Below are 24,748 nucleotides of genomic sequence, written 5' to 3' on the forward strand. Positions count from 1 at the left end.
ATGGATGATAGATGGATGGATAGATTTTGGATGTATGGATGATTGATAGATGGATGACTGATAGATGGATAAGTGGATAGATGGATTGATAGATGATAGATGGATGGATGATAGATGGATAGATGATATATGGACGGATAGATTTTGGATGGATGGATGATAGATGGATAGATGATAGATGGATGGATGGATGATAGATGGATGATAGATGGATGGATAGATTTTGGATGGATGGATGATAGATGGATAGATGATAGATGGATAAGTGGATAGATGGACAGATAGATGATGGATAGATGGATAAAAATATATATAAATAGTTATAAATAGATTCAGATTTTGTCATTCGCACCACATGTGGTGGAACGAAATTATGTACACAGGGTCCCAGTTACACTTCTCAGTTACAAAGTACATAGATATAGCAAGATGGATATGAATATTTGTTGTCCATTGTTGTCATCGCTCTGTTAAAATCAGGTCTCTTGTAAACGAGTCCACGAGGCTCAATGGGATTAACCTGTATAAATAAAGATTGAATGAAGATGGATGGATGGATGCTTTATTAATCCCAGGGGAGAAATTTGAAGCATCCAGTGACGCTCTATTAATATCTTGTCAAAAGAAACCAAACTACAGATTTAGTTTGTGGTTAAAGACAAAAACAAAAGTCTTTGATGGTCTTGTTTTTTGTTTTCCTTGACTGTGTAGTGTTAAAAAAAATACTTGAGGTAAACACAAAAACTCCCAGGCGTGGGCCACCACATCACACTGATTGTGCCTGCCATGTGTCCACTTCATCAGTGTAGTTTTAATCAACTTTGGAGTTGTGCATTTCCACGCTGTTTCACAATAGCAGCACTGATAGGCACGCTAAAGTGGGGGAGTTCAAGAGTCCTGCTAATTGAGGTCTATGTCTATTTAAATCCCCTGCTTTTCCCAGCAGGATAAAGGCAGGAAAATAAGATGAGCAACACAAAGGCACAGCACCCATCTGTCCTTCAGCATCTCCTCTAGGCTGCCAAACATCACGGCCATGGGAGGCCTGCTCTCTCTACCTCTCCAACCACCAATTATCATACTCCCAACAGATCCATGCATTTTCCTAACGCTCTATTTTTCAAACTTTCTCCCGTTTCTCTCATCCCGTCATCCATTTCACCTGCTCTCCCATTGTTTGCTCTTCTCGCCTGTCCCGATTTTCACATTTATTGCATCTTGTTTGTCTTGCCCGTCTTTTTTTCATTTTTTTCTCTCTTCTCGACTCTCATTTCATGATTCCATCTCTCCTCATCCGTGTCCAGGTTCCAGTGTCAGTGGCCATGATGAGTCCCCAGGTGATCACGCCACAGCAGATGCAGCAGATCCTCCAGCAGCAGGTGCTCTCCCCCCAGCAGCTCCAGGCCCTGCTCCAGCAGCAGCAGGCTGTGATGCTGCAGCAGGTATGCGCACTCGCAAACAAAAACAAACACGTTGACACAAACACCCCATAGTGCTTGCAGGAGCACGCACACCTTGATGCGAGCTGTGCCTTGTTAGCAGCAGGTCGCTGTGCTGTAGATGCACGCAAAGGCTCAGGAATGTAGATGCACAAACGCTGCTTAGAGTATTTTTATTCATCTACATTTACAGACAGAGCTGGAGAAATCTGCGCAGCACAAACTTAGATCTAAAGTTTTGTTTGCTCGCCCATGTACACAGTTCACGTTCATCTCCGCAGAGCCTGAGTCACTCCTTGGCCACCAGCCGTTCGTGCCAACTCACCACAATGTCCTTGACATGCTTACCAAATTGACATGCTTGTTCGTGTCACCTCCAATTAACTGTCTCTGGTGTGTCGTTGGTTCAATTCCCTGACAAGCATTCATCAGGGACTGAGGGAACTGGACGCACAAGCAGCAGAATGATGGCTGATGGATGATGTAATATTTGGAATCAACTGGAGATGGGCGCACACTTGGCACCGGCTCGTGTCAGAGTAAAAATGCTTTTCTCATTCAGAGATTTGATTAAGGGAAAGAGAAAAGTTTAATTAAAAGTGTCAGTCAATCTGATTATCCCTCTTCATTACTACGCCTCCACTCAAGATTTGGTCTCAGTGCATTTGCAGGCCATTGCACAGCATTTTTACTGCAACTGAATGAGCTTTTCATACATTTATTTTGCATTACCCTTTTTAAAATTCGTTTTTAGGGCAGCACTATGTGGTTATCTTGGTCGGGCGTAATGCAACAATGTTTACATTAAGCCATAAACAATCATTCTGCAGATTTTTCTTATTGCTCCATGCAGTCTATATATGACTACAGCAAAACATTCAATTATCAATCGTTGATTCATAAGGCATTCAATTAACATAGTTTAACTTTTGTAAAATGATTGGCTCTCAACGCCTTTAACGTATCCGGCTTGAAGGACCAAACATGTTGGATAAATTGATTATCCTATCATCAATTCATTAATCAAATGAGCCACACAGAGAGGATCAAAGAAATTTTTTCAACCCAGTTTTACTTGCAAGGTGGTAGCATTGAAAACAGGCTTACAAAGTTGTTATACGAAGCTCTGGTCACAAGGTCTGCCCGCAGACAACATAGAGAAGCATCTACTTATAATGCTCATCAGAAAAGACGAGGTCAAGTTTATCAAGTGTGCAGGCTCCATGCTCCTGAAAGCTCCACTTTAAGACATAACAATTCTAATTCACACACATGGTTCTACATTAATTTAACACTAGTAAGTGATAACATCCATGATCTTTACATAACTTCCCTATCAGTCTCCTTTACTTATTATTACTTATTACCAGTCTGTGTCTGGCTGCCAGATCTAAGGTTTATATCACGGAATGTTGTTTCTGTTTTATCGTGGATCTGGTATAGGTACCGTAGTTTCCAGTGTATAAGCCACTACTTTTTTCACACGCTTTGGACACTGTGGCTAATTAGTTTTTTTAAATAATATTTATGGTATGTTTTTTATATTTTCTTTAAGGGCTAACGAGTTTACTGCTGCCAAAAAATATTTCCTGGTAGCTTCATCACACCTTCCTCACAATTTATTTATTTATTTGTATTTTATTTTGACAGGCTAACAAGCTTGAACATTGAATAACAAGGTCGTCTTTGGCAGTGTTAGTAAAATATGTCATGAACCACTGGTTGTATTGCATCTACAACTCGTTACCTTTTGTATTCAACCTGATTCACGATGGCTGCCACTAGCTAATTCATAAAAGTAGCTACAACTTTACAAATTTTGATCTAAATCCTGCGGTAGTAGCTGAGACTCATTTCCAACACAAAGTCCAAATATGCCATTCTTCAGGAAATACTAGCGTTTATTTTGGTAATTAAGAGATTAGGACAAGCTTGTATTGAGTTTTTGTGTCTGTTTGTGTCTGCAGCAGCACCTGCAGGAGTTTTACAAGAAACAGCAGGAGCAGCTTCATCTGCAGCTTCTCCAGCAGCAGCATCCTGGCAAACAAGCTAAAGAGGTAGATGCAACGCAACATGTGACTGAACAACAAAATCAGTGCCAAACCACATGGTTTAGTTCTTAAAGATTCATATACAGTACTTATATGTGTGTGGGTATTTTTGCTACTTTCAATAAAGTCTGATGTCATGATTAACAGTTTTAAGTAGCTTTTGAACATAGCCTGGACAAACTCGTGGAATATAGACGAAGAATAACCAGAAACAAAGCTAGATAATAAACTGCTTCTGTGAGAGCACAAACACACACCGCCACCGAAGTTGCCATGTACGCCACTCATAAATCACAGTGACAGGCAGCTGGTCAACAGACGCAGCTCTACCTCGCTCCTCTCCGCTATCGGAGGAGAGATGAGCATGACAGCCTTAAGCATATTTGCGTAACTGTGTTGATGCCGAACCTTGAGTCTGTCTGGGGGCCACATTCAGACAGCACTGGAAGCATCTAAATTGATAAAAATAAAAAGTCATATAAACGCACACAGTCTTTTTTATTGTATTTTTTCTCTGGGAAGCGCCTCTCAGTGTCTCCTCAATCAGCCCATTATGCTGCCCCTTACAGGAAGTCGCAACTGACCTCCCGGCGGCTTTGTTTCTGTTTGGATTTGTGAATAGAGTTTTTCTGGGGCCTCGCCATCAAATATGGAATAGAAATTGCTCCTTTATTTCTCTTGAGGCAGGTTGGAGAGTACTGGGGAGGGGTGGGGGCTTGGCAAACCGTCCCTTCACAAGTCTATTATGCAGCCTGTTTTCCAGTGAGTGCATCACAAGTTTTACCCCCCCCCCCCCTCGCTTTCTGTCCTCAGTCCCTTCAATTTCCAGACTCTTTTTTTTTTTTTTTTTTCAGGTGCACTTTAATATAGGCAGAAACAGAAGTGTATCACACTGCTTGTACACATTGTTCTTAAAAAGTAAAAAAAAAATATATATATATATGTGACAGTCTAAATGACAAATGTGGATCGTTTAAAAATAAAGAAACATTCTAATGTATGTAACACTGTGCACTTAAAAATAACAAATAACAGTGTGAATGTTTATGAAACATTCACACTGTTGTGATCCATTTATCTTCCGTACATTTTTCAGCACGATTCCCGTTCCACAGTTTTTAAGCTATTTCAATAAATCATATATCAGAACATTCAGCTTATTCAGGAGAAAGGTGTTCTTGACTTTTGGTATTGGTGCACCTTTAGCGTTTTGAAATATTTAGCCGTTTCTGTCATTTCTGCCCTCATAGAAAATGAATTGAGCTCATTTTCCATCCTTCAAATCTTTAGATCTGTTTACAACCTTTTACTGCTCCTTTCACATTTTGTTCTAGTTCAGCTTCTTTCAGCTTCCTTATGCAGATTTAAAATAACAATTCAGCTATTGTCAGCTAATTTCAGCTGTTTTTCAGCTGTTTGAGCTTTTCAGATTCTTTCTGCTAACTACAACAATTTTGTGCTTCTTCTAACTTCTTTCTGCTAATTTCAGCTTATTTCTGCAAGTTTCAAAATTTTCTACTATTTCAGCTACTATATAGTTGTTTTATACTAATTTAAGCTTTTTCAGCTAATTCCACAATTTTTGCACTCATTCAACTTTTTCAGTCTAATTCAGCAAAAATGTGCTCTCCCCTTTCTTCTTGTAATTTAAGCTTCTTTCTACCTTTTTAGCTACTTTTCAGCTGGGTTTTTTTGTTGCTAATTTCAGCTTTTATCAGATAATTTCCCATTTTTGTGCTAATTTCTGCTTCTTTCAGCCTAATTGGGCAAACATGTTCTTTCTGCTTTCTTCTTTTAATTTAAGCTTGTTCTAACTTTTTAGCATTTTTAGCCAATTTCGTCTGTTTTTTCAAATAAATTAAAAGTTTTTCATAGTAATTTCTGCTAATTTCAGCCTAATTAACATCCTTAAACTAATTTCAGCTTATGTGCCTTTCAGTTTAATTATGCTAATTTTAGCTATTTCTGCTAGTTCATCTATTATTTAACTGTTTTCATGCTAACTTAGCATTGTCAGCTAATTCCACATTTTTTAGCTCATTTCAGCTCTTGCAGCTTCCTTCTGGTAGTTTAAGCTTCTTTCTGCCTTTCAGATAATTTTCAGTCATTTTTTAGCTAATTTCCTAATTTGTGTGCTTCTTTCTGCTCATTTAAACCCATTTCAGCAAATATGTGTTCTTTCTGATTTCTTCTGCTAATTTAGGCTTGTTCTTATATTTCAGCACATTTTCAAGTTTATTTCAGCTTTTTCTCAGCAAGTTCTTCTGCAATAAGCATTCACACTGTGTTTTTGCAGGAAATGCAATTTCTCTAGTTGACATTTAATTTAGTAAAGCAGTTTAGATCTGGGAATACTTACTAAAATTGCCTCCTTTTTGACTTTTTATTTACTTTGTTCTTTTTTGGGGTAAAGAAGTCTTAACATTTTTTTATTTAGTGTCATTTGTGTTGTTTTTCGCGAGGCTTATGCAACTGCCTGTGTGGTTCAGGGATAAACAACTCCGTGAGGCAGCGAGCAGAGAAAAAAGGAGCTGAGTGGCACAGTGCACGTATGTTTACAACCAATGTGCATGGGAAGCTGTAAATCTCCCATTCTGGAAGTTCCCTCTGGTCAAATAAGCTGTAACAGACCATCAGTGAAGGCGAGACAATTAGCCATGCAGGGTGGGGGGAGAAGTGGGGTTATGACAGAGGCTTAGTGTTGCACACAATCACAAACCACAGACACTGTCAGGCTGGAGAGCTGCTCTGTCACTGTTAGTTATTTTCTGTGTGTGTGTGCTCTTACACGAGGAGATAGGAAAGCAGCATCATTGTGGTACAGCCCAAAAAACAAGAGGGGAGATTTAGTGGGAGCAGACAGAGATAAAAAACCTGAATAAAGACAAAAGAAGAAGAGAGGTATAGCTAAGGTCACGGCAGAGACGAGTGAGCATGGGCACACACCGCAGATGGCACTCCATCTTCTCTCAGCTGTTAACTCTGTAGTTTTCACTCCCACCCCTTTCCTCTGTACTCCCCTCTTGCTCCTCTCCTCCTCCTCCTCCTTTCTATAGCAACAACAGCAGCAGCAGCAGCTGGCTGCCCAGCAGCTCGTCTTCCAGCAGCAGCTCCTGCAGATGCAGCAGCTCCAGCAGCAGCAGCACCTGCTCAACATGCAGCGGCAGGGCCTGCTCTCGCTGCCAGGGCCCGCTCCGGGCCAAGCTGCCCTGCCCGGACAGACCCTGCCCCCACAAGGTGAGCAGAAGATGGGAACGGAGGGTAGTTGCTGGAGCAAGAATGTATTTGGAGCATGTGACTTGTTGTGATTTGTCTGCAGGTGTGTGTCTATTTTTCTCTGGCCTGTTTTAGTTTTCCCATTGGTATGCACGTGTGTTATCTTTAAGTGTATCTGTCTGCCTTCCCCTCATCTGTATGCTCCTCTATCATCCAATTTGTCCTTAACTCTCCCCATGAATGTTTTCTTTAGTCTTTTACTCTCTTTCTACTCGTCTGATTATAGCTTTCTTTGTCTACCTCTGTTTCTTTCTCATCTCTGCCTCTCTTTATGTTGTTTTATTATCTGTGTTCTCTATTCCCCTGCTCCCCAGCCCTCCCCGTCTCTTTCAGTGGTGGTTGTTGTTGTTTACTGCCTTTTACCGAGAAGTATATGAGATGAATAAAAGGACAAACAGAGAGGGAGAGGGGAGAACAGGCTCCATTTTCTCCTGCTGAGTCGAGTAAACACTCACGTTTGTTGTTTACGACCAAGATGGCGGAGACAGAAAACAACAGGCATTTTCCATCTTTGATGGAAAACGCAGCAGTGGGTTGTGTAATTACTTTTCGAGCTAAAAAGAAAAAAAGTTGTATTTATCTCATATGGAACAGACAAATGCTCACAGTAATGGTTTTAAATCAAAAAGTGAGCTGCACAAGTGAACCGTTATCAAGTTAAAGTTGTTGATGAGCACTAAGAAAGTTAAGGAAGCAGAGGGAAGCCTCTTATTGAGAGTAAGGGCTTTTAAGAAGTTGTTTCAAACTTTTATAGCTGTTAAATAAAGTTTACAAAGTTGAGACTTTTGTTTCATTAAGGCCACTTCTCAAAGTGGGAGAAATTACCAATAAAAGGAGTGATTTGGGGCATCAATCCGGCTATAAAAGATTTGAACGATAAGCAGGGCAGTCATTTTATTTTGTTAGCTCCTTTCTATCTTATCAAGACACTCAAAGTGCTTTACCCTACAATCTGTGCCCTCATTTACCCGTTCATACAGCACTCTACTAGATCTCTACAAAGCTAATCTGAATCTGTAGAGACAAATCAGGGCTTTAAATTACATTCATGCACCAATGGGACACGCATTGGAGGCAATGCAGAGTTCAGTGTCTTGCCCAGGGACACTTCAGCATGTGGCTGCTGGTGGAATCGAACCTCCAACTCTCCCACTGAAAGACGACACTCTAACCACTCAGCCACAGCCATCCCGATTTGTGTATAAACCTTTAATAATTTCAAAATGGAGGGGTTGTTTCCCCCAAAAGGAGGCAGAATCATTGAACAGAGGCTAAGTATGCAGATGTCGCTTCACTATCATGTTAAACATCATCTTATTTGACCAATACTTAATTTACCAACAGATTTACTGTTTACTTATATATATTATGGCCCTCACTGATCAGATTAATGGCAACCACCCAGCTGTGCCTCCATGTGCTTAATCCTTAACCAATTGTCATTCCTCATGCTCAGAGGTCTGCAACCTTTGCAATAAAAATGGCTGTTTTTGCCACTTTGCTTATTAATTACAATGTCTGGAGTCACAAAACCTGCTACAACTGTGTACTGTCAACTGGTGGCCCGTGGACCACAAGTTTGTTGGAGATGGCTTTCCTGGCCAGTGGGGGTGATATTATAAAACGAAAAATGTCTAATTATTATTAACATTTATTGATATTTTTACATTGTAATGCAATAGAAAAGACCAGATTCATGTAAAGAAAAAAAAAAGTAATTTTTAATTTTATAAAACTGAAAACACTGAACTCTGCAGGCCGATGTGAGTTCTCTTAATTGTTGAAGAATTAAGTTTCCTACTTCAAGCGTAAAGTTAAAGACAGTATAAAATTAGGCCATTTGTTGGATATCCAATTATATTTTTAAATTAAAACAAGAGAAATTGCATTTCCTGTGAAAATGCAGCTGAAATTAGCTAAAAACATGCTGAAATGTAGCTAAAATGGAAGAACAAGCCTATATTAGCAGAAGAGAGGCGAAAGAACACATATTTTCTGAATTGGGTTTAATTGAGCAGAAATGAGCACAAATTAGAAAATTAGCTAAAACAAAGCTGAAATTAGCAAAATGTAGCTGAAAAGGCAAAAAGAAACTTAAACTATCAGAAGGACGCGGAAAGATCTGAAATGAGCTAAAAATGTGGAATTGGCTGAAAAAGGCTAAAATCATCATAGAACAGCTAAATAGTAGCTGAAACTTTCAGAATTAAGCTGAAAGGAGCATGACAAGCTGAAATTAGCAGAAATAAGTTAGAATCACAATAAAATGTCAGCAGAAAGAAGCTGAAAGGAGCACAAAACAGCTGAAAGTTTCTGGGAAAAAAGTGCCAATTTGCACAAGGAAGCTGAAAGAAGCTGAATACTTTATTTACATTGACTTAGTTTTTTTGTCTTTTATTCTTAGTGTCATATATTCCTTCTCAGCAGCTTGTCTTAAAGATATTCCAAAACATTCTGGTGGTTTTGAGAGAAAGATCACGCTGTGAGACTGGAAGTTGACTTAAAGGTTCTTACACGTTTTACGCCTTGTATTTGTACCATTCTGCACAAACTTGAAAATGACAGGAAATCTGCTAAAACTAGCCTCTTCACTGTTGGCAATAATTTAAATAAAATTCAGTTTTATTTTAGTTTTGGTCAAAGTCTGAAAGAGCCGCTGCAGAGGTACCAGAGAGCCACATGTGGCTCTAGAGCCGCAGGTTGCAGACCCCTGCGTGAGTCACCTGATCCTTTTAAACTTGACTCAATCAGAGCATGTGTAGTTATTACTTCCTGTTTTCAACCGCTGTCTTGTGTTTCAGTTAATCAACTAGCAGGCTTATAAGAAGTTGTGATGCGTGAGAAAAGTGGCATTACACTTAGGATGAAAGTTTTAAGTTCCAGTACTGACGTCAACGCTCTTAATGTTTTGACATTAGTCGAGTGGTTTTATGAATCCAAAGTGAAGAGATCTTTGTCTCTAGGTGGTTTGAGCCCAGCAGAGCTCCAACAGCTGTGGAAAGATGTGACCGGAGGAGGCGGCGGCCACGCCATCGAGGACAACGGCATCAAACACAGCAGCAGTGGCAACGGCACCTGCGTAGGCGGCGGCGGTTTGGACCTCTCCACCAACAATTCCTCTTCAACTACCTCCTCCTCCAATTCCGCCAAAGCATCGCCGCCCATCACTCACCACTCCATCACCAACGGACAGTCGCCTGCCCTCAACCACAGAAGAGAGCGTGAAAGGGAAAGGGAGCGAGAAAGGTACTTCTGCTGGTGCGACTCAGAGAAGATGGCAGATTTGCATGCTTTTTGTTTCACGTTTTTTTCAGAACTCCTGGGAAAACAACATGTTTTGTTTATTTATTCAATAGTTTGTTAGTGTCTCGGAAATATTAAAGCAAAAAAACAAAAGCCTTGTTCTCCCAGGGGACCACACGTGCCACTGCACACACTTATCTTGCGCACACGTATCAAAAGCAGGGAGTGGAAGCCAAACAGGCAGACACACTTAGAACAAACCTCTCTGGCAGACGAGACAAGGTAACCCCCTTGTACATTAAGTATTTAGTGATTTCTCTCTTCTTTTCTCTTTTGAAAATTACCTTCCTTGCTTGCGTGTCATGTAAACAGAATACGTGATGCCTTGAGTGGCGTTTCCGGGATGTTTATCCTTGTGATGGCGTCCTTTGTAAATGCACCCAGCAACCGAAACATTGACTGTTCACATATCTGCCTATCTGGGCCATGCATTATTCAAAGGCTTTTCTTGGGCGATATTATAATAAGGACTTGAGATGGAGATGTGCACATCTGCATGGATGTTTGGCGGAGACTCGCACTGGAGGTGGAAGTGCTGTGTAATTGGTTTAAAGTAGATGCTATCTCACCGGCACCAATAAAAAGGAAGTTTGGATATCTTTAGAAGAGAGATGGAGTGAATGAGAGTGTGAGGAAGAAAAGAAAACAAGACTCTTTTCTTTTTTTTTTTTGTATCTGCTCATGCCCTGAGGGAGAGTGTGGCGTCTCGTAATGATCGAACAAGGAGTATTGTCAGGAGCTGCTTACCAATACGTGGATCGATGCGGGGGAAGCCCCTCTGTAAAACCCAGCGTGAGCTCTGCCAGCACATGTCATCCTGGACCACACACATGCATGCGCAGCCATAACCTATAAGCAGACACACACACATGCTCTCATTCACATTTTCACACACGGTCAAACACACACACACAAACCAGTGCCAAGCCTAAAGGTTAAACTGTCATCTTTAATAGGATGTGCTGTCTAGGCAGGGTCGTAACTTATTTGGGTGCCATTTGAAAAACGCCAGAACCCCCGCTCCGCTCCTCGCTTGTCCTCAAAGAACATAAGTTACACAGTGTATTAATCTCCTGATGAAAATTATATGGCTGTCTGGAGTTTTAATGTTTACTTGAAAGCCTGCACCCCCTCCTCCTCATAATGGCTTTACAAGATGGGATGGTGGCTGTGGTGGAGACAAAGCCCCGACTCATTCTAGATTTACACGGGGGACGTTAGCGAAGCCTATTTTCTTAACACACACTGGTCCACAGTCCATGAGTCGGTGTAGTTTGAAAGTTGGCTGAACGGACATTTTGACACGTTATTTGCTGATGTTGTGAATGTTTATGAAGCGTTCACACTATTGTGATCCATTTGTCTTCCATACGGTTTTCGGTGCGATTCTCGTTCCGCAGTTTTCAAACTATTTCAACAAATCATAGATCAAAACGTTCAGCTCGTGCAGGAGAACGGTGCTATGACTTTTGGCACTTGTGCAACTTCAGCTTTTTGAAATATTTAGCTATTTCATTTTTCATAGAAAATGAAATGAGCTCATCGTACATCCTTCAAATCTTTAGATCTGTTTACAAACTTTTACTGCTTATTTTACATTTTGTTCTGGTTCAACTTCTTTCAGCTTCATTCTGCAAATTAAAAAAAAATTTCAGCTAATTTCAGCAGTTTTGTGCTCCTTGCAGATTCTTTCTGCTAACTACAACATTTTTGTACTTCTTCTAACTTCTTTCTACTAATGCTCCTTTCAGCTTATTTCTGCTAGTTTCAGCTTTTTCTGTTATTTAAGCTACTATTTAGCTGTTTTAAGCTCATTTTAGTTTTTTCAGCTAATTCTGTTTTTTGCACTCATTTCAACTTTTTTCAACCTAATTCAGCAAAAATTTGCTCTTTCCACTTCCAACTTGTAATTTCAGCTTCATTTTGCTTTTTAGCTCCTTTTCAGCTGTTTTTTTTTTTTCTCGCTACTTTAAGCTGTTTTCAGATAATTTCCACTTTTTTGTGCTCACATCTGCTTCATTCAGGCTAATTGGGGAAACATGTTTGGCTGATTTAAGGTTGTTCAACTGTTTCAGCTACTTTTTTTTAGCATTTTTAGCTAATTTCAGCTGTTTTCAGATAATTACAAGTTTTTCATGGTAATTTCTGCTACTTTCAGCCTATTTAACCTCTTTCAGCTAATTTCAGCTTATGCGCCTTTCAGCATATTTCTGCAATTTCCTGCTTTTTCTGCCTTTTCAGCTGTTTTGTGATAATTTTTAGCATTTTCAACTAATTACACATTTTTGAGCTCATTTCATCTCTTTCCACTTCCTTCTGGTAGTTTAAGCTTCTTTCTGCCATTTCAGCTATTTTCAGTTAATTTCCTAATTTTTGTGCTAATTTCTGTTTATTTAAATCTAATTCAGCAAATATGTGTCTTTTCTGCTTTCTTCTTCTAATTTAGGCTTGTTCTTCCATTTCAGCTACATTTTAGCATGCTCTTTTTTTGTTGTTGCTAATTTCAGCTGTTTTTCAGCAAGTTCTTCTGCAATAAGCATTCACACTGCATTTTCACAGGAAATGCAGTTACTCTAGTTTTGTGTATTATGGCTCTTGAATATCTGAATGCTCACTTCTGATCCGATCTTTTTTCACTTGATGCAACTTTGTTCTGTTTTGGGTTTGTTAATTTTCTTTCTCTCTCCTTTATTTCTTCTTGTAGTTCACTACATGAAGAAGTCGGAGGAACCCACCCCCTGTATGGTCATGGTGTGTGCAAGTGGCCCGGCTGTGAGACCATGTGTGAGGACTTCGGACAGTTTTTGAAGTAAGAACAGAGCAATAATGCACTGAACATCTCCGCATCCTGTCCTTGAAGTCTTTGTGTTCATGTAGTTATTGCCCCCTGATGAGGCCAAAGGCTGTAATGGTTTTGCATGTGTTCCTGTGATTTTGTGTTTGTTTGCCACTTATCAAAAAATCTCATAAACCAGTGGACAGATTTTAATGAATTTCTCAGAAAATAATCATCGGATAAAACTGTATAACTGTTTGTTTACCCAGTCCAATCAAAGATGGCTGCTACACTCACTTGACCTTTAAAAAAAACACCAAAATATCTCAGTTTGACTGATATTGATCTATAGTTTGGTGTGTTATTAGCTGAGGCAGATCAACTCATTCTGTGTGCTAACAGTTAGCTTCAGCTTCGTCCCCACTCACTCTCAGTCCAAAACTCTGGCATTAAGGAAGCAGGTTGATATGTATTTCTTTCAAGGAGTGCTACTTTGTCACTTCTTCAGCCTGCTGCCTCACAGAGAAAACATCTCTGCCTTTCTCGGGGCACATTTTGACCTCCAGACAGCTAGTTGACAGGGTTCTGCTCCTGCAAAACGCACCTCAAACCGACTCTGATCCATAACAAATTTCCTTCCCGGCGTGGAGGGGCCTGATAGGTTTGTGAAAAAGCGTCAAAAGCTAATGGCAACTCGCACGGCCGCACACTTACCTCCACAACAAAGGCCCCCATTCACTGTTGTCATGGTGCAGGCGCCAGAGCAAATGAACTCTTCATGCTCCATCAACAATTTAGTTAATTAGCTCATTTGTAATTGGCCGGCTTTGTTGCCAGGATGTTAGTGGGGGGACATCAAAGGAAGAAGGTGTTTGCAGCACCGCCGATTACAGGTTATCACATTGCCACTCACTGGGAGCCTCTCTCCCTCCCTCTTTCCCTGACTCCCTGCTCTCACACAGAGAAGAAAAGAAATGGAAAGCTTTAATTTGAATATTCTAATTAGATTTGTAATTAACTGTGAAATAACGATCTGGTGAGTGTTTTTCATGGGTTGTAAATGTCCATGTGAATTCACACAAACTCTTGAAATCAGGACGTTGTAGCTGCTTATTTTTCAAGTCAGACATTTCTCCACAGCACCGACTGCAATAAGGTGCAGAAAGCTTAGAAATGCGCTCGTACAAGAAACTAGTCCACCCATGGGGAGCGGTGTAAGATTTAGGTCAGGCTTCTGCTAATTCTACAGCAGCTTGTGAATTAAAGCTAAAAGGACTGTCTGTGGATTGAAATAGCTGTAATAAACAGTGTTTTCCGCTCTTTCAAAAGCACTGCCAGGCACTAGATTAGGCTCAATTTTCTCACGCTGTCAAGGCTTGTAACATAGTTAAAAGAACCGTCACTGACAGCAGTGGATTTAAACGAATCAGACGTAAATAGATATTACAATTACAACCTGACAATTGTGTTTGCCTATTTTTTGTGGAAGAGGTGACAACTGCGTGTCAAAGTCGATTCATCTGTGCAGGATGTGGACCGAGCATCCGTGATCCAACTAAGTTCTGCCAGGTCATCTGGACGGTTTCTTTTTTTTTTTTTTTGAGACGCTTCGGTCTTCACCCAAAGGACTTAATCAGTTCGAGGAGCCACAACAAACTGAGTTCCACAGGCAGCAAACCCACATAGTGGACCGACCAGTTTGCTGGTGAAAAGATGGTTTCTGGGGCCTGCCTTCTCCCCAAGGTGGTTCAATACATCAAAGTTCATGCTCAATAATCCAGGTAGAAAATCCATCACAGTTCAGTCAGGTCATCTGGAAGGTTTCTTTTTTTGTTGACGTTTCGTCCTTCATCCATAGGACTTAATCATTTCAAAGAGCCTCAACAAACTGAGTTCCACAGGCAGCAAAGTCACAAAGTGGACCAACCAGTTTGTTTGTGATTAGTTACTGGGGCTTGCCTTCTCCTCCGCCAACTCTTCTGAAGCAGCCATAGCCAAACAGGTTCAAAACATCAAAGTTCATGCTCAATAATCCAGATAGAAAATCCAACAAAGTTCAGTCAGGTCCTTTGGACGTTTTCTCTTTTTTCTTTTTTTGTTGTTGTTGAGATGTTTCGTCCTTTGTCCAAAGAACTTCATCAGTCCGAGCAGCCACAACAAACTGAGTCCCACAAGCAGCACGCTCACATAGTGGACCGACCAGTTTGCTGGTAGATTACAATAACCATTTTATCACCAGCAAACTGGTTGGTCCACTATGTGGGTTTGCTGTTTGTGGGACTCAGTTTGTTGTGGCTGCTCTGACTGATGAAGTCCTTTGGATGAAGGACGAAACATCTCAACAAAAAAAGGAACAGTCCAGATGACCTGACTGAACTTTGTTGGATTTTCTACCTGGATTATTGAGCGTGAACTTTGAAGCATCCATGATGATTATCTGCTGTGGTGAAACTTTAAAAGTCCTTTATATGAAACCCCGACATCATCCAACTGGGACTATTCATGTTCCAGTCCAGGTTGAGCAGTTTGCCGTGCAGCTTGGGAACAGATTTGTGTGTGATTCAGCAAAACTGCATCGGATTAGCAGTTTTTTTAAACCATGCCCGATTAACTTAGTGCACTAAGTTAGTGAAGGGATCAGTCGAATTCTTGGGAATGTATGCTCTGTTCACACACAAACACATCAAAGCCTGTGTGCTTTAAGGATACAATACCCCAGTAGGTTATCTGGTTACTTAGGTGAGGACACCACTGTATAAAATCATGGGTTTTTGTGGATCCAGTAAGATGAGAAGCTTGTGAGGGGGAAATAAAAGGAGGATGCATGGTTTTAAAGATGAACCAAAAGCAGGAGGAAGGCACAGATTTCAAAGTTGAAAACAGGTGCACAGGTTGGCAGGCAGTTTTGTAAGAACACTTTGCAGAACATCGCCTGCCACAGAACAAAACATCGTCTTCGCTGAGCCCTGCACACACACCGTAACCCAGCCAGCGCCAGAAAACAGACGCCGACAAAGAAGGCAGGCTCGTCATTAGAACAAAGATGGCTGCTCGGTGGCGTGCCTTGGAGCAGTCATTGTAGGTGTCAGAGGGAGCCCTTTCATGTTTCCGGAGATGCCAGTTGACTGCGCACACACCGATGCACATGTGCACGCACACACAGGCGCAGTTTAAACGGGGTTACATAAAGTGGGTGTCAGATTTAGATGACAGCTTAGATGTTGGTTGTTGGGTTTGTTGGAAAGGGGAGGGGAGACCCGAGTCAAGCTGCCGTCTCGTAGCTCGCTGCAGGAGCTCGGCTCAGCGGCTGTGACACGTTTAGTCATCTATTGTTTTGTTGCATGAAGAAACTTGTCAAGATCAGCATTTAATAGCTCCTCAGTGCGCTTTAAAGTGTTCTCACCTGGAAAAGGTAGCCGCGAGGTGGCTGGCACCCTGAATTAGCTCTGTGAAGTTCAAAATGAAATGATCTCGTTGCGTCTGTTGAGCGTTTCGGTTCGCGGGTGTATTTGTGTTAGTTACACAACAAAGAGATGAGAGACACAAAATGTGCATTTAGGTTGCTTTTTTTTTTTTTTTTTTTTAGAGGAGCCTTTGGTTAGAAAAATAAAACAAGAACACGCAATTAATGTTTCCAACTTATTTGCTTATGTGCATCTTTTAAAGGCGTGTGAAGACGTATTTGTCTGTGCAAATCCAATTTATGATTTATCCCCTCCAGTTTTACCCCTTTTACCTTTCCAATAACGTAGACTTTCTGAAAATCAAAACAAAGCACACACATTTTCAACTCTTCCTTTTTCTGTCGCCACTCTGCTCTCCTGATTTGTGTTAAAATGTTGAGCTCAGCTACTAACCTGAGCATTGGAGTCTGTAACCCGCCGCTAATTAAACCCAAAAGGCAGCCGCCAAACGTCTTTGTCTCTATATAATGTATACATATGGAGGCAGGCAGGTTCTGCCTCTGGATAGTTCCTCCACCCTTCCACGTGTCCGCCTCACTGTGACAAAACCTTAAAAAGAGAGGGCACCCCCCGCCAAATTGTGTGTGTGAGAAAGGATGTGTTGAAACATGCATTTAAAGTGCAAGCGTGCACGATACTGAACTGGTGTGTCATATGCAGACAGATAAGGGGCTGGAATTTCTCTGCAGGGCCTTCATCATCCCTGATAATACACACAGACAATTAGCAGAATGTATCATCCATATATGTTGGCTTGAGTAGATTTATTATTGGGCCCTTAGTGGACGCTGATGGTCTATACATATTCATGTTCGCAGCTATGGGGGTAAAAACCTTTGAGATCTTTTGTTCTCTTTCAAAGAAGAATAGAAAAATGAATGTTTATTAGTGGTTTGATTAACAACCACTCTGCCTCACATCCTCCATCACTTTCTGTTCATCACTCTTTCTTTTATTTACTGTAAATAGGGCTGCCACTATAGACTGTTTTTAATTTGATTAATCCACCAAGTCATTTAATCCACAGTTGTCAAAATGACCAACTTTCTTCCAAGTCATTTTATTTTATTTTAGTTCATTTCATTTTTATCCCAATATACTATCCCAAACTATATCCCAAACAAAAACACGCAAATAAAGTACATAAAATAGATTTAAAGTGAAAACTCCCAACACAACAAAAAAAGTACAATGAAGGTCTGATTATTTATGTACTCAGGTTCAGGTTCAGGTTTGGTTTATTTGTCATATGCAAAATCAACACAAGGTCAACAGTGCAATGAAATGTTTAGGACGAGAAGAACCGCCTCGACTCACCCCAAAAAATAAAACAACAACAACAAATACCAAAGCATGCACTAAAAATATTAAAAATACTACTAAAATACTAAAAAATACAAAGTGCCAAAGTTGAAAAAGAAACACATCTACAGTGTGGTTCAGTTAGCAGTGAGGTTCTTTCAGCAGCATGGTTCTGTTCTGTTAGCGGCGTGTTCTTGTTAACAGGTCCGGTCAGCAGCTTGATGGTAATCAGGACCGCAGCAGAAGCCCTCACAGACCGCAGTCCAGAACCAGGTCTGGCAGACAGAGAACATCCAAGGTTTCCTTGTGGAACTGAATGGGTCCGTAGCGTTTGATCCATGCAGGCAGATAGAGGATCTTGTTAGCAGCATTAGCAGGTCCTGCTAGCAGCTTGATGGTAATAATGACCGCAGCAGCTGCCCTCCAGAACCGGGTCCAGCAGACAGCGAACATCTAAGGTTTTCCAAGGTACTCCTAAAGAACCTTAATATTCAGCACATTGTAAGAAAGTGCATCTAATTGTGGTGAGAAATCCTCCTTTTGCAGTAATTTATCTAACAAAAAGAGGAGAGAAACAAATACAAGACGTTTAAAACATATTGATAAATGCTGTAACTCTGCTGAATGTCCCTTTAACTACTTATGGCAGGCACATAACATGTTTCTGCAAACAAAAGAGGACAAAAGAGATCAAGATCTTTTATTTCAGCATTTTTCCTAAAACACAACTGCTTAAAACAGAAATTATAAAGAAGTTGGTGGAGAAACGGATTCCGGTGGACGAAAACTCAACACAACACCGGTTAGAACCAGTGTTGATCAGTTAAGCATGAAGCCATATTCTAGAGTAATCGTTTCCTCAAACATTTATTCTCGTGAAAATGTAGCAGTCAGAAAATCTTAAGTGCATTTAGAGTTTTTTGTTTTTCCTGGACGCTCCTCGGTAGTTCTGTGCCGACTCCTCAGATGTAGAAAGCCAAGGAAACTTTGCAGAACGTACAAACCAGTTTTATTGTCGGCTAGCTTCAAGATCTCCAATACTTTAGACCCCGTCAGCCTTTGAAAATGTTTCATAACTTGTTCCATCACAACTCTGAAGCAGATGTGGACTTTTTATTTTCACCATGATAGTTCAAAACTGTAGGACAGGATACCAAAGTTCATGCTCAAAAATCCAGGTGCAAACCCAACAATGTTCAGTCAGGTCATGTGGACTTTTTTTTATGAGATGTTTCATCCTTCATCCAAAGGACTTCTTCAGTCCAAGGAGCTACAAACAAACTGGAGTCCCACAAGCACCAACTCCCATAGTGGAAATAAACAGTTTGCTGGTGATCAGATGGTTTCAGGAAACAACAGCAGTGTGGAGGGATACATGTTTAAAACATTTAAACATGAAGATGAAGATTATGTAATCCAATAATATGAGTGTCAGCTAAGAATACGCTGTTGAAAAATTGCAGCAGCCCTACTGCGAATCATTTCGATACCGTCACCATGGCTTATTGATGTCGGAAGCATTTGTAATGTGGGGGGGACACACTAATGGGGGGAGTCTGGGGGGTCCTCCTCCAGAAATTTTTTAATTAAGTAGATGTCAATTTCCTGCATTCTGGTGTATTTTAACAGGTTGTTAAACATCTATGTTTACCTACATAAGTAAACACTTGATTCAATGACTATTTTAGAGATCATGGCACAATGTTCCACCCCCGGTCGACAACTGCCGGCACTAATGTAGCGCTAAGCTAGCGGCACACAATACAGATGCTAGCTGTAGCTAGCTAGCTGAGATGCTACAGATGTAGCACTCCGCTTCTCTCATGCATCCTAACCCCCCTCGGTTGACAACTGCCTGCATTAACATGGCGCTAAGCTAGTGCGCAACACAGAGGTGTGGCCCCCCTTTTCCCCCCGCCCCGTCAAGTGACCTCGGAAAACACTGCATGCGGTGCGGAGCGTTGTTGTAGTGGTAACCAGGAAAACCAGGAGTGGATTTTTAGTGGTTTGAGGATTCTCATATTAATCAAGTGGAATGGATTTGTTCAAGAAGATATAGAAATATTACTGGGTGAACTAATATTTCATGGTAAATGTGTGTGTGTGTGTGTGTGTGTGTGTGGGGGGGGGGGGGGTCCAAACAAATATATTTAAAATTTTAAAATATGAGGGGGACACGACCCCTTCACATATAATTGTTGCGACAACTATGCCTTTGCTGCATCTCTGAAGTTTCATCTCCATGTTTTCCTTCAGTTCTTTTCATAACAAGAGGAGCTTCCTGAAGGACTAAAATCGATTCTCCTTTAGAATAAACCATAACCGTCATCAGGAACCTGAAACTGAAACAGTCCTTGTCTGTCTTATGTGAATGGACCAGGCATGTCCCTCTGACTCCTCCCTTTTGTTTTGAAGTCAAGTCCTTCTTCAGATGATCTAGAAATGATCCAAACAAGAAACCAGTAAATTCAAGTTTATTGTGTAATTAAAATCTTCAGGTGTAAAAGACAAAAAATAGGCTGTAATAATTAGAAAATTTTAGTAATTAAAACCCATTTCCTAATTCAGACACGAAAGCAATATTTTATTCCCATTTTCTGTAAATAAGATTTTCTTTCATTATCGCTTTTTTTTCCTCTCTGTCGTGTTCCTCTGCCCTCCTCCTCCACTTCTGTCTTTGTTTGGCATTATTAATGCTCAGTAGAACACGCTGCCATTTGAATATTTCATAAATGCACGCAGTAATCTTCCTGTAATCGCCTCGCTAACTGGCCAGCAGTGAAATTGAATGCGCGGAGCTCTTAACTGGACGCTCGCGAGGCCTCGCGGACAAAAGCTGACAAAAATGTAAAAGAAACAAGTTGCTTGTCAATGAGATGCAAGCTTAATAAAGATTTTGCCCATCTTCCACCCACCCTCCTCCCTTTTTGTAATGAGGTATCTTCAGGGACAGCGAGCAGCCATCTCTGTGCTTTTGAAGCAGCTGTAATTCATGACACACGCCATACATCAAGTGCATAAGATAGCATTATAGGCAGTGAAATGAAAAGGGTATTTGCAACATTAGTTCCCTCATCCTGCGAGGGACGTGATTAAATGATTAATGAAATGCCCCCCACTCCCACCCCTCTCTTTTTGCACGCACATTCTGAAACAGCAATTAGGCACAGGGCTGAAGAAATCCACCCCTCTCCACGGCCATCCCTCTTCCCACCTCTCCCTTTTTTACACCTTATTCTTGATTTATAAGGAACCTTTCCAAAGTATTAGAGCAGAAATTGCAGATAAAAAAAAACAAGCAGTGCAAGTCTAATTGAAAGGTACATTGTGATTACAGATGTTCTGATTGACAGGCCGAGGGGAAACCAGCTCATTGAGTTGTCTTGTTTTGCGAGCTGCAGATAAACACGAGTAAAGGAAAACGTGGTGGGAGTGTGTGTTTTTGTTCCCTGCGTGTACCGAGCTGTGTTTGTGCCAGTTCCCGATAACATAAGCGAAGGGTGTGCGTGTGTCGTTAGATAAAGTGAAAGCCGGGGAGGAAGAGATTTTGTACTCCCTCTAATGCACTGGAGGCTGTGCTGTAAATGATCACTGAAGGGTCTGCAAGCTAACCTATAATTACTGGAGATAAAGTGGCAGCTCTGGCATTTCATGAGCATGTCTCCTTAAAGCTTGCTTTGTGAGTTTGTCTCCAATGATCATTTAGACAGAGGCTCATTACCCACAGCATCACAACACTTTAGGAGCCACTTTTCGCCACGTAGTTGTGTTTGAGCGGCTGTGTGCTTTCCCAGGAAGAAAGGTCTACCTTAATGGTTGAGCTTTTGTCCCTACAGATGAAATCCAATCAAGCCAAAAAAAAAAACTCGTTATTGACTGTTATGGCTGTCTGGCTGCCTTTTTCTTCTAATGAGGCGAACACACCAGATATATTTAATATGTCTGCAGCAGGATAATGCACCTTCAACTGAAGAGCTGCCTTTGTGCATCAGATGTTGGCGGTGTTAAATTGTGTGTATTGTTTTCCATAAATCGAGGCAACGCAGCCGTTCTGCTGGGCCAGCACGTTTTATTCTCAGAAGAAAGCGGCGCTCGGGGTGGCACTGAAGTTAGCCATCTAAACCGGCGCAGGGCCTTTTGTCATGTTAAACGTGGCACCGCACACCGTCATGTAACTTCTAATTATTTCATTTCGATGTGGAACAATGGTTTTTAACTGGATCCTATAGATAATTGTCCCTGTATAGAAATATTATCATAAAAACAAAAAAACGGTGAGGCTGATACTGTAATTATCATCCTTTGCATTTTAGATCATGGTAAAAATGAATACTTTATTTTCTGCTGTACACGTCGCTCCACCTTATAAGTCCCATCAGTCCAAATATGTCTAATAAAGTGGAAAAATCCATAGATACGTCTCTTGATTGTAGAAGTTGCATCTATTATGAGTCACCGCTGACAACCCGGATATGTGTGCCGGTGTTGTGCCAAAAATCGCTTGACTGCCAAATGGCGGTCGCAGGAGCATGCACGGGAGAAATTTAACAAGATTAACACTTAAAAACAATTGTTTGCTTGACATTATAGTAAAGGTGTGTCTCAGTTGAACTTTTATTCAATAAATGCACTTTAATGGTCAAATTAGCGGCATTTCGCCAGTTAGGCACAGCAAAATGAAGCCGATTGCTCCAAGTAAGCTGGACAACGGTGGCAGGCTATGGCAAGCCGATTGTGTCTATTCATCCATCCATCCATTATCTTCCGCTTATTCCAAAGTTGGTCGTGGGGGCAGCAGCTTGAGCAGGGAGACCCAGACATCTCTTTCCACAGCCACCTCTTCCAGTTCTTCTGGGAGGATTCCAAGGTGTTCCCAGGCCATCTGAGAGACATAGTCTCTCCAGTGTATCCTGGGTCTTGCCCAGGGTCTCCTCCTAGTCAGACATGCCCGAAGAACCTCCCTAGATAAGCGCCCAGGGAGCATCCTTATCAAATGCCCGAACCACCTCAACTGGCTCCTCTCGATGTGTCAGTGTCGAGTCAACTGTTCTACTCTGAGTCTCTTCTGGATAACTGAACTTCTCACCCTATCTCTAAGGGAGAGTCCAGCTACCCCGTGGAGGAAACTTTTTTCAACTGCCTGTATTTGCGATCTCATTCTTTCGGTCACTACCCAGAGTTCATGACCATAGGTGAGGATAGAAACGTAGACCGACCGGTAAACGGAGAGCTTTGCCTTACAGCTCAGCTCTCTCTTCACCACAACGGACCAGTACAGAGTACGCAATACTGCAGACACTGCGCCAATCCGTCTGTCAATCTCACGCTCAATTCTACCCTCACTCGTGAACGAAACCCCAAGATACTTGAACTCCTCCACTTGAGGCAGAACCTCACCCTCGACCTGAAGAGAGCAGTCCACCCTTTTCCGGTTCCAATTGTGTCATTAATAGCCATTTTTACCTATTACATGATACAATGGCATGCCATACTAAAGTGCCATCTAGTGGCTGAAAATGGTAGTGTTCAATATTTTCAGTCAGAATGAATGAAAACGGTCATATCTCAGCCAAAAATTGGTTTATATATATGAGGAAAAAATCCATAAATATGTTGCTTCGGCGTATAAGTCACAGGGCATGCAAATTACGCAAAAAGCCGCAACTTATAGGGCGAGAAATACGGTACAATCAGCTGTCGTTTTTTTGTTTTTTTAGCCTTTAACATTTAAAGTATTATAAAACTTTTTTCTTACTGTACGTCTTCTCCCTTCAGGCACCTAAACAGCGAGCACGCCCTCGACGACCGGAGCACAGCTCAGTGTCGAGTCCAGATGCAAGTCGTTCAGCAGCTTGAAATACAAGTAAGTTCTTTTTCGAGTCGGCTTGTCGTTTTACTGTACTGCAAAGACTTGCACAGTGAAACTTTATTTTTAAAGTTGTATGAGAGAAAGGCCACATTGTGGTCTGCTTAATACTTCCAGACAAGCAGGACCTGCTGGATTCAACAAAGCCACCAAACAAAGGAATCCTCGGGCCTTACAACGAAAGCCATTATGGCTGTTTTAATTGAATTAAGCCCATGCTTTATTTTCTCTCCTCTTTTTTTTTTCCTCTCCTCTTTTTCTTTCCAATTAATAGTGAGCGCATCTCTCCCAGTCTGCTGTGTTAATTAACTGCACTTTGCACCTGAAGAAAGCTCAAAAGGAGGGAACTATTTTCAGGAGGTGGAGCGTGACCTTATTAAGAAGTCATGTTGGATAGATAATGAGAGTGCTGATTGAGTGACGTTATTACTCAGCACTGCTGACGAGCGCGGCTTTTACTGTAGAAACAAATAGAAATGTACTTTTTAAACTCTGCTCAAGAGCAGCTCGATAAGTCCAGGCAGACGTGGGACTCTTCTTTTTTTGGAGACAGCTTCACTTGGTAGCCAAAAATATACAGTATATGAACAAATCTGTCCCTTAAACCAGCAGTTCCCATATTTTCCCACTTATGACTCAAACTGCTGCAGGCTAAAGTGTACAAACATTGCTAAAAACTCAAATAAGGATATAATGACAGCCAAAACATCCTCAACCACAATTAGCATTTTTTTAACCACTTATAACGACAGGACTACAATTTTTTTATTTTATTTCTTATAACCATCGTCACAAAACTAATGTCTGTTGTTACCGTTCATTAAATTTACAGGTTATCAGATTGCCAATGGCTAATATACAAAATTGAATGGCTTATTAACTAGTCTAACTCTAATTTATTTATTTGTGTTTTGGGGGGAATTATCTCAAGACCCCTCACTTGGTGTTTTATGACCCACAGTGGGGTCTGAACCCAACTTTAGGGAATCTATAGATGGATGACTTAATAATATTAAATTATGAAGGATTAGAAGATGCTGAGCGATCATAGTAACGTCTATAGAGAATTTTATATTCATTGTTCTATGTTCTTGCACAGTTTTTGTCCTCTAATTATTTGCTAAAGTTAGTAGAATTGCACAATTCAATTTATTTATATAGTGCCAAATCACAGCATAAGTTATCTCAGGGCACTGAACAGAAACATTCATATACATAAAACGTAAGTTAATAACTTTATTTATCTGAGGAGCAGACTGCTTTGAATTTAA

At 40.9% G+C, this 24,748-nt stretch overlaps 1 protein-coding gene across 1 annotated transcript in view; it reads left to right on the forward strand.

Moving 5' to 3' along the window:
• The window catches only part of foxp2 (forkhead box P2), a 58,243-nt gene that overhangs the window by 11,526 nt on the left and 21,969 nt on the right, over positions 1 to 24,748 (forward strand). Inside the window, exons 2-7 of the mRNA XM_037695781.1 lie at positions 1,305 to 1,442; positions 3,407 to 3,496; positions 6,547 to 6,727; positions 9,730 to 10,012; positions 12,774 to 12,878; positions 23,387 to 23,474. Of these exons, the coding sequence (XP_037551709.1) occupies positions 1,323 to 1,442; positions 3,407 to 3,496; positions 6,547 to 6,727; positions 9,730 to 10,012; positions 12,774 to 12,878; positions 23,387 to 23,474 (867 nt within the window). The 5' untranslated portion in view covers positions 1,305 to 1,322. The remainder of the gene's footprint in view (positions 1 to 1,304; positions 1,443 to 3,406; positions 3,497 to 6,546; positions 6,728 to 9,729; positions 10,013 to 12,773; positions 12,879 to 23,386; positions 23,475 to 24,748) is intronic.

The sequence above is a fragment of the Nematolebias whitei genome, chromosome 22 (genome assembly GCF_014905685.2).
Source record: "Nematolebias whitei isolate Nwh7 chromosome 22, NemWhi1, whole genome shotgun sequence".
Taxonomy (NCBI): Eukaryota; Metazoa; Chordata; class Actinopteri; order Cyprinodontiformes; family Rivulidae; genus Nematolebias; species Nematolebias whitei.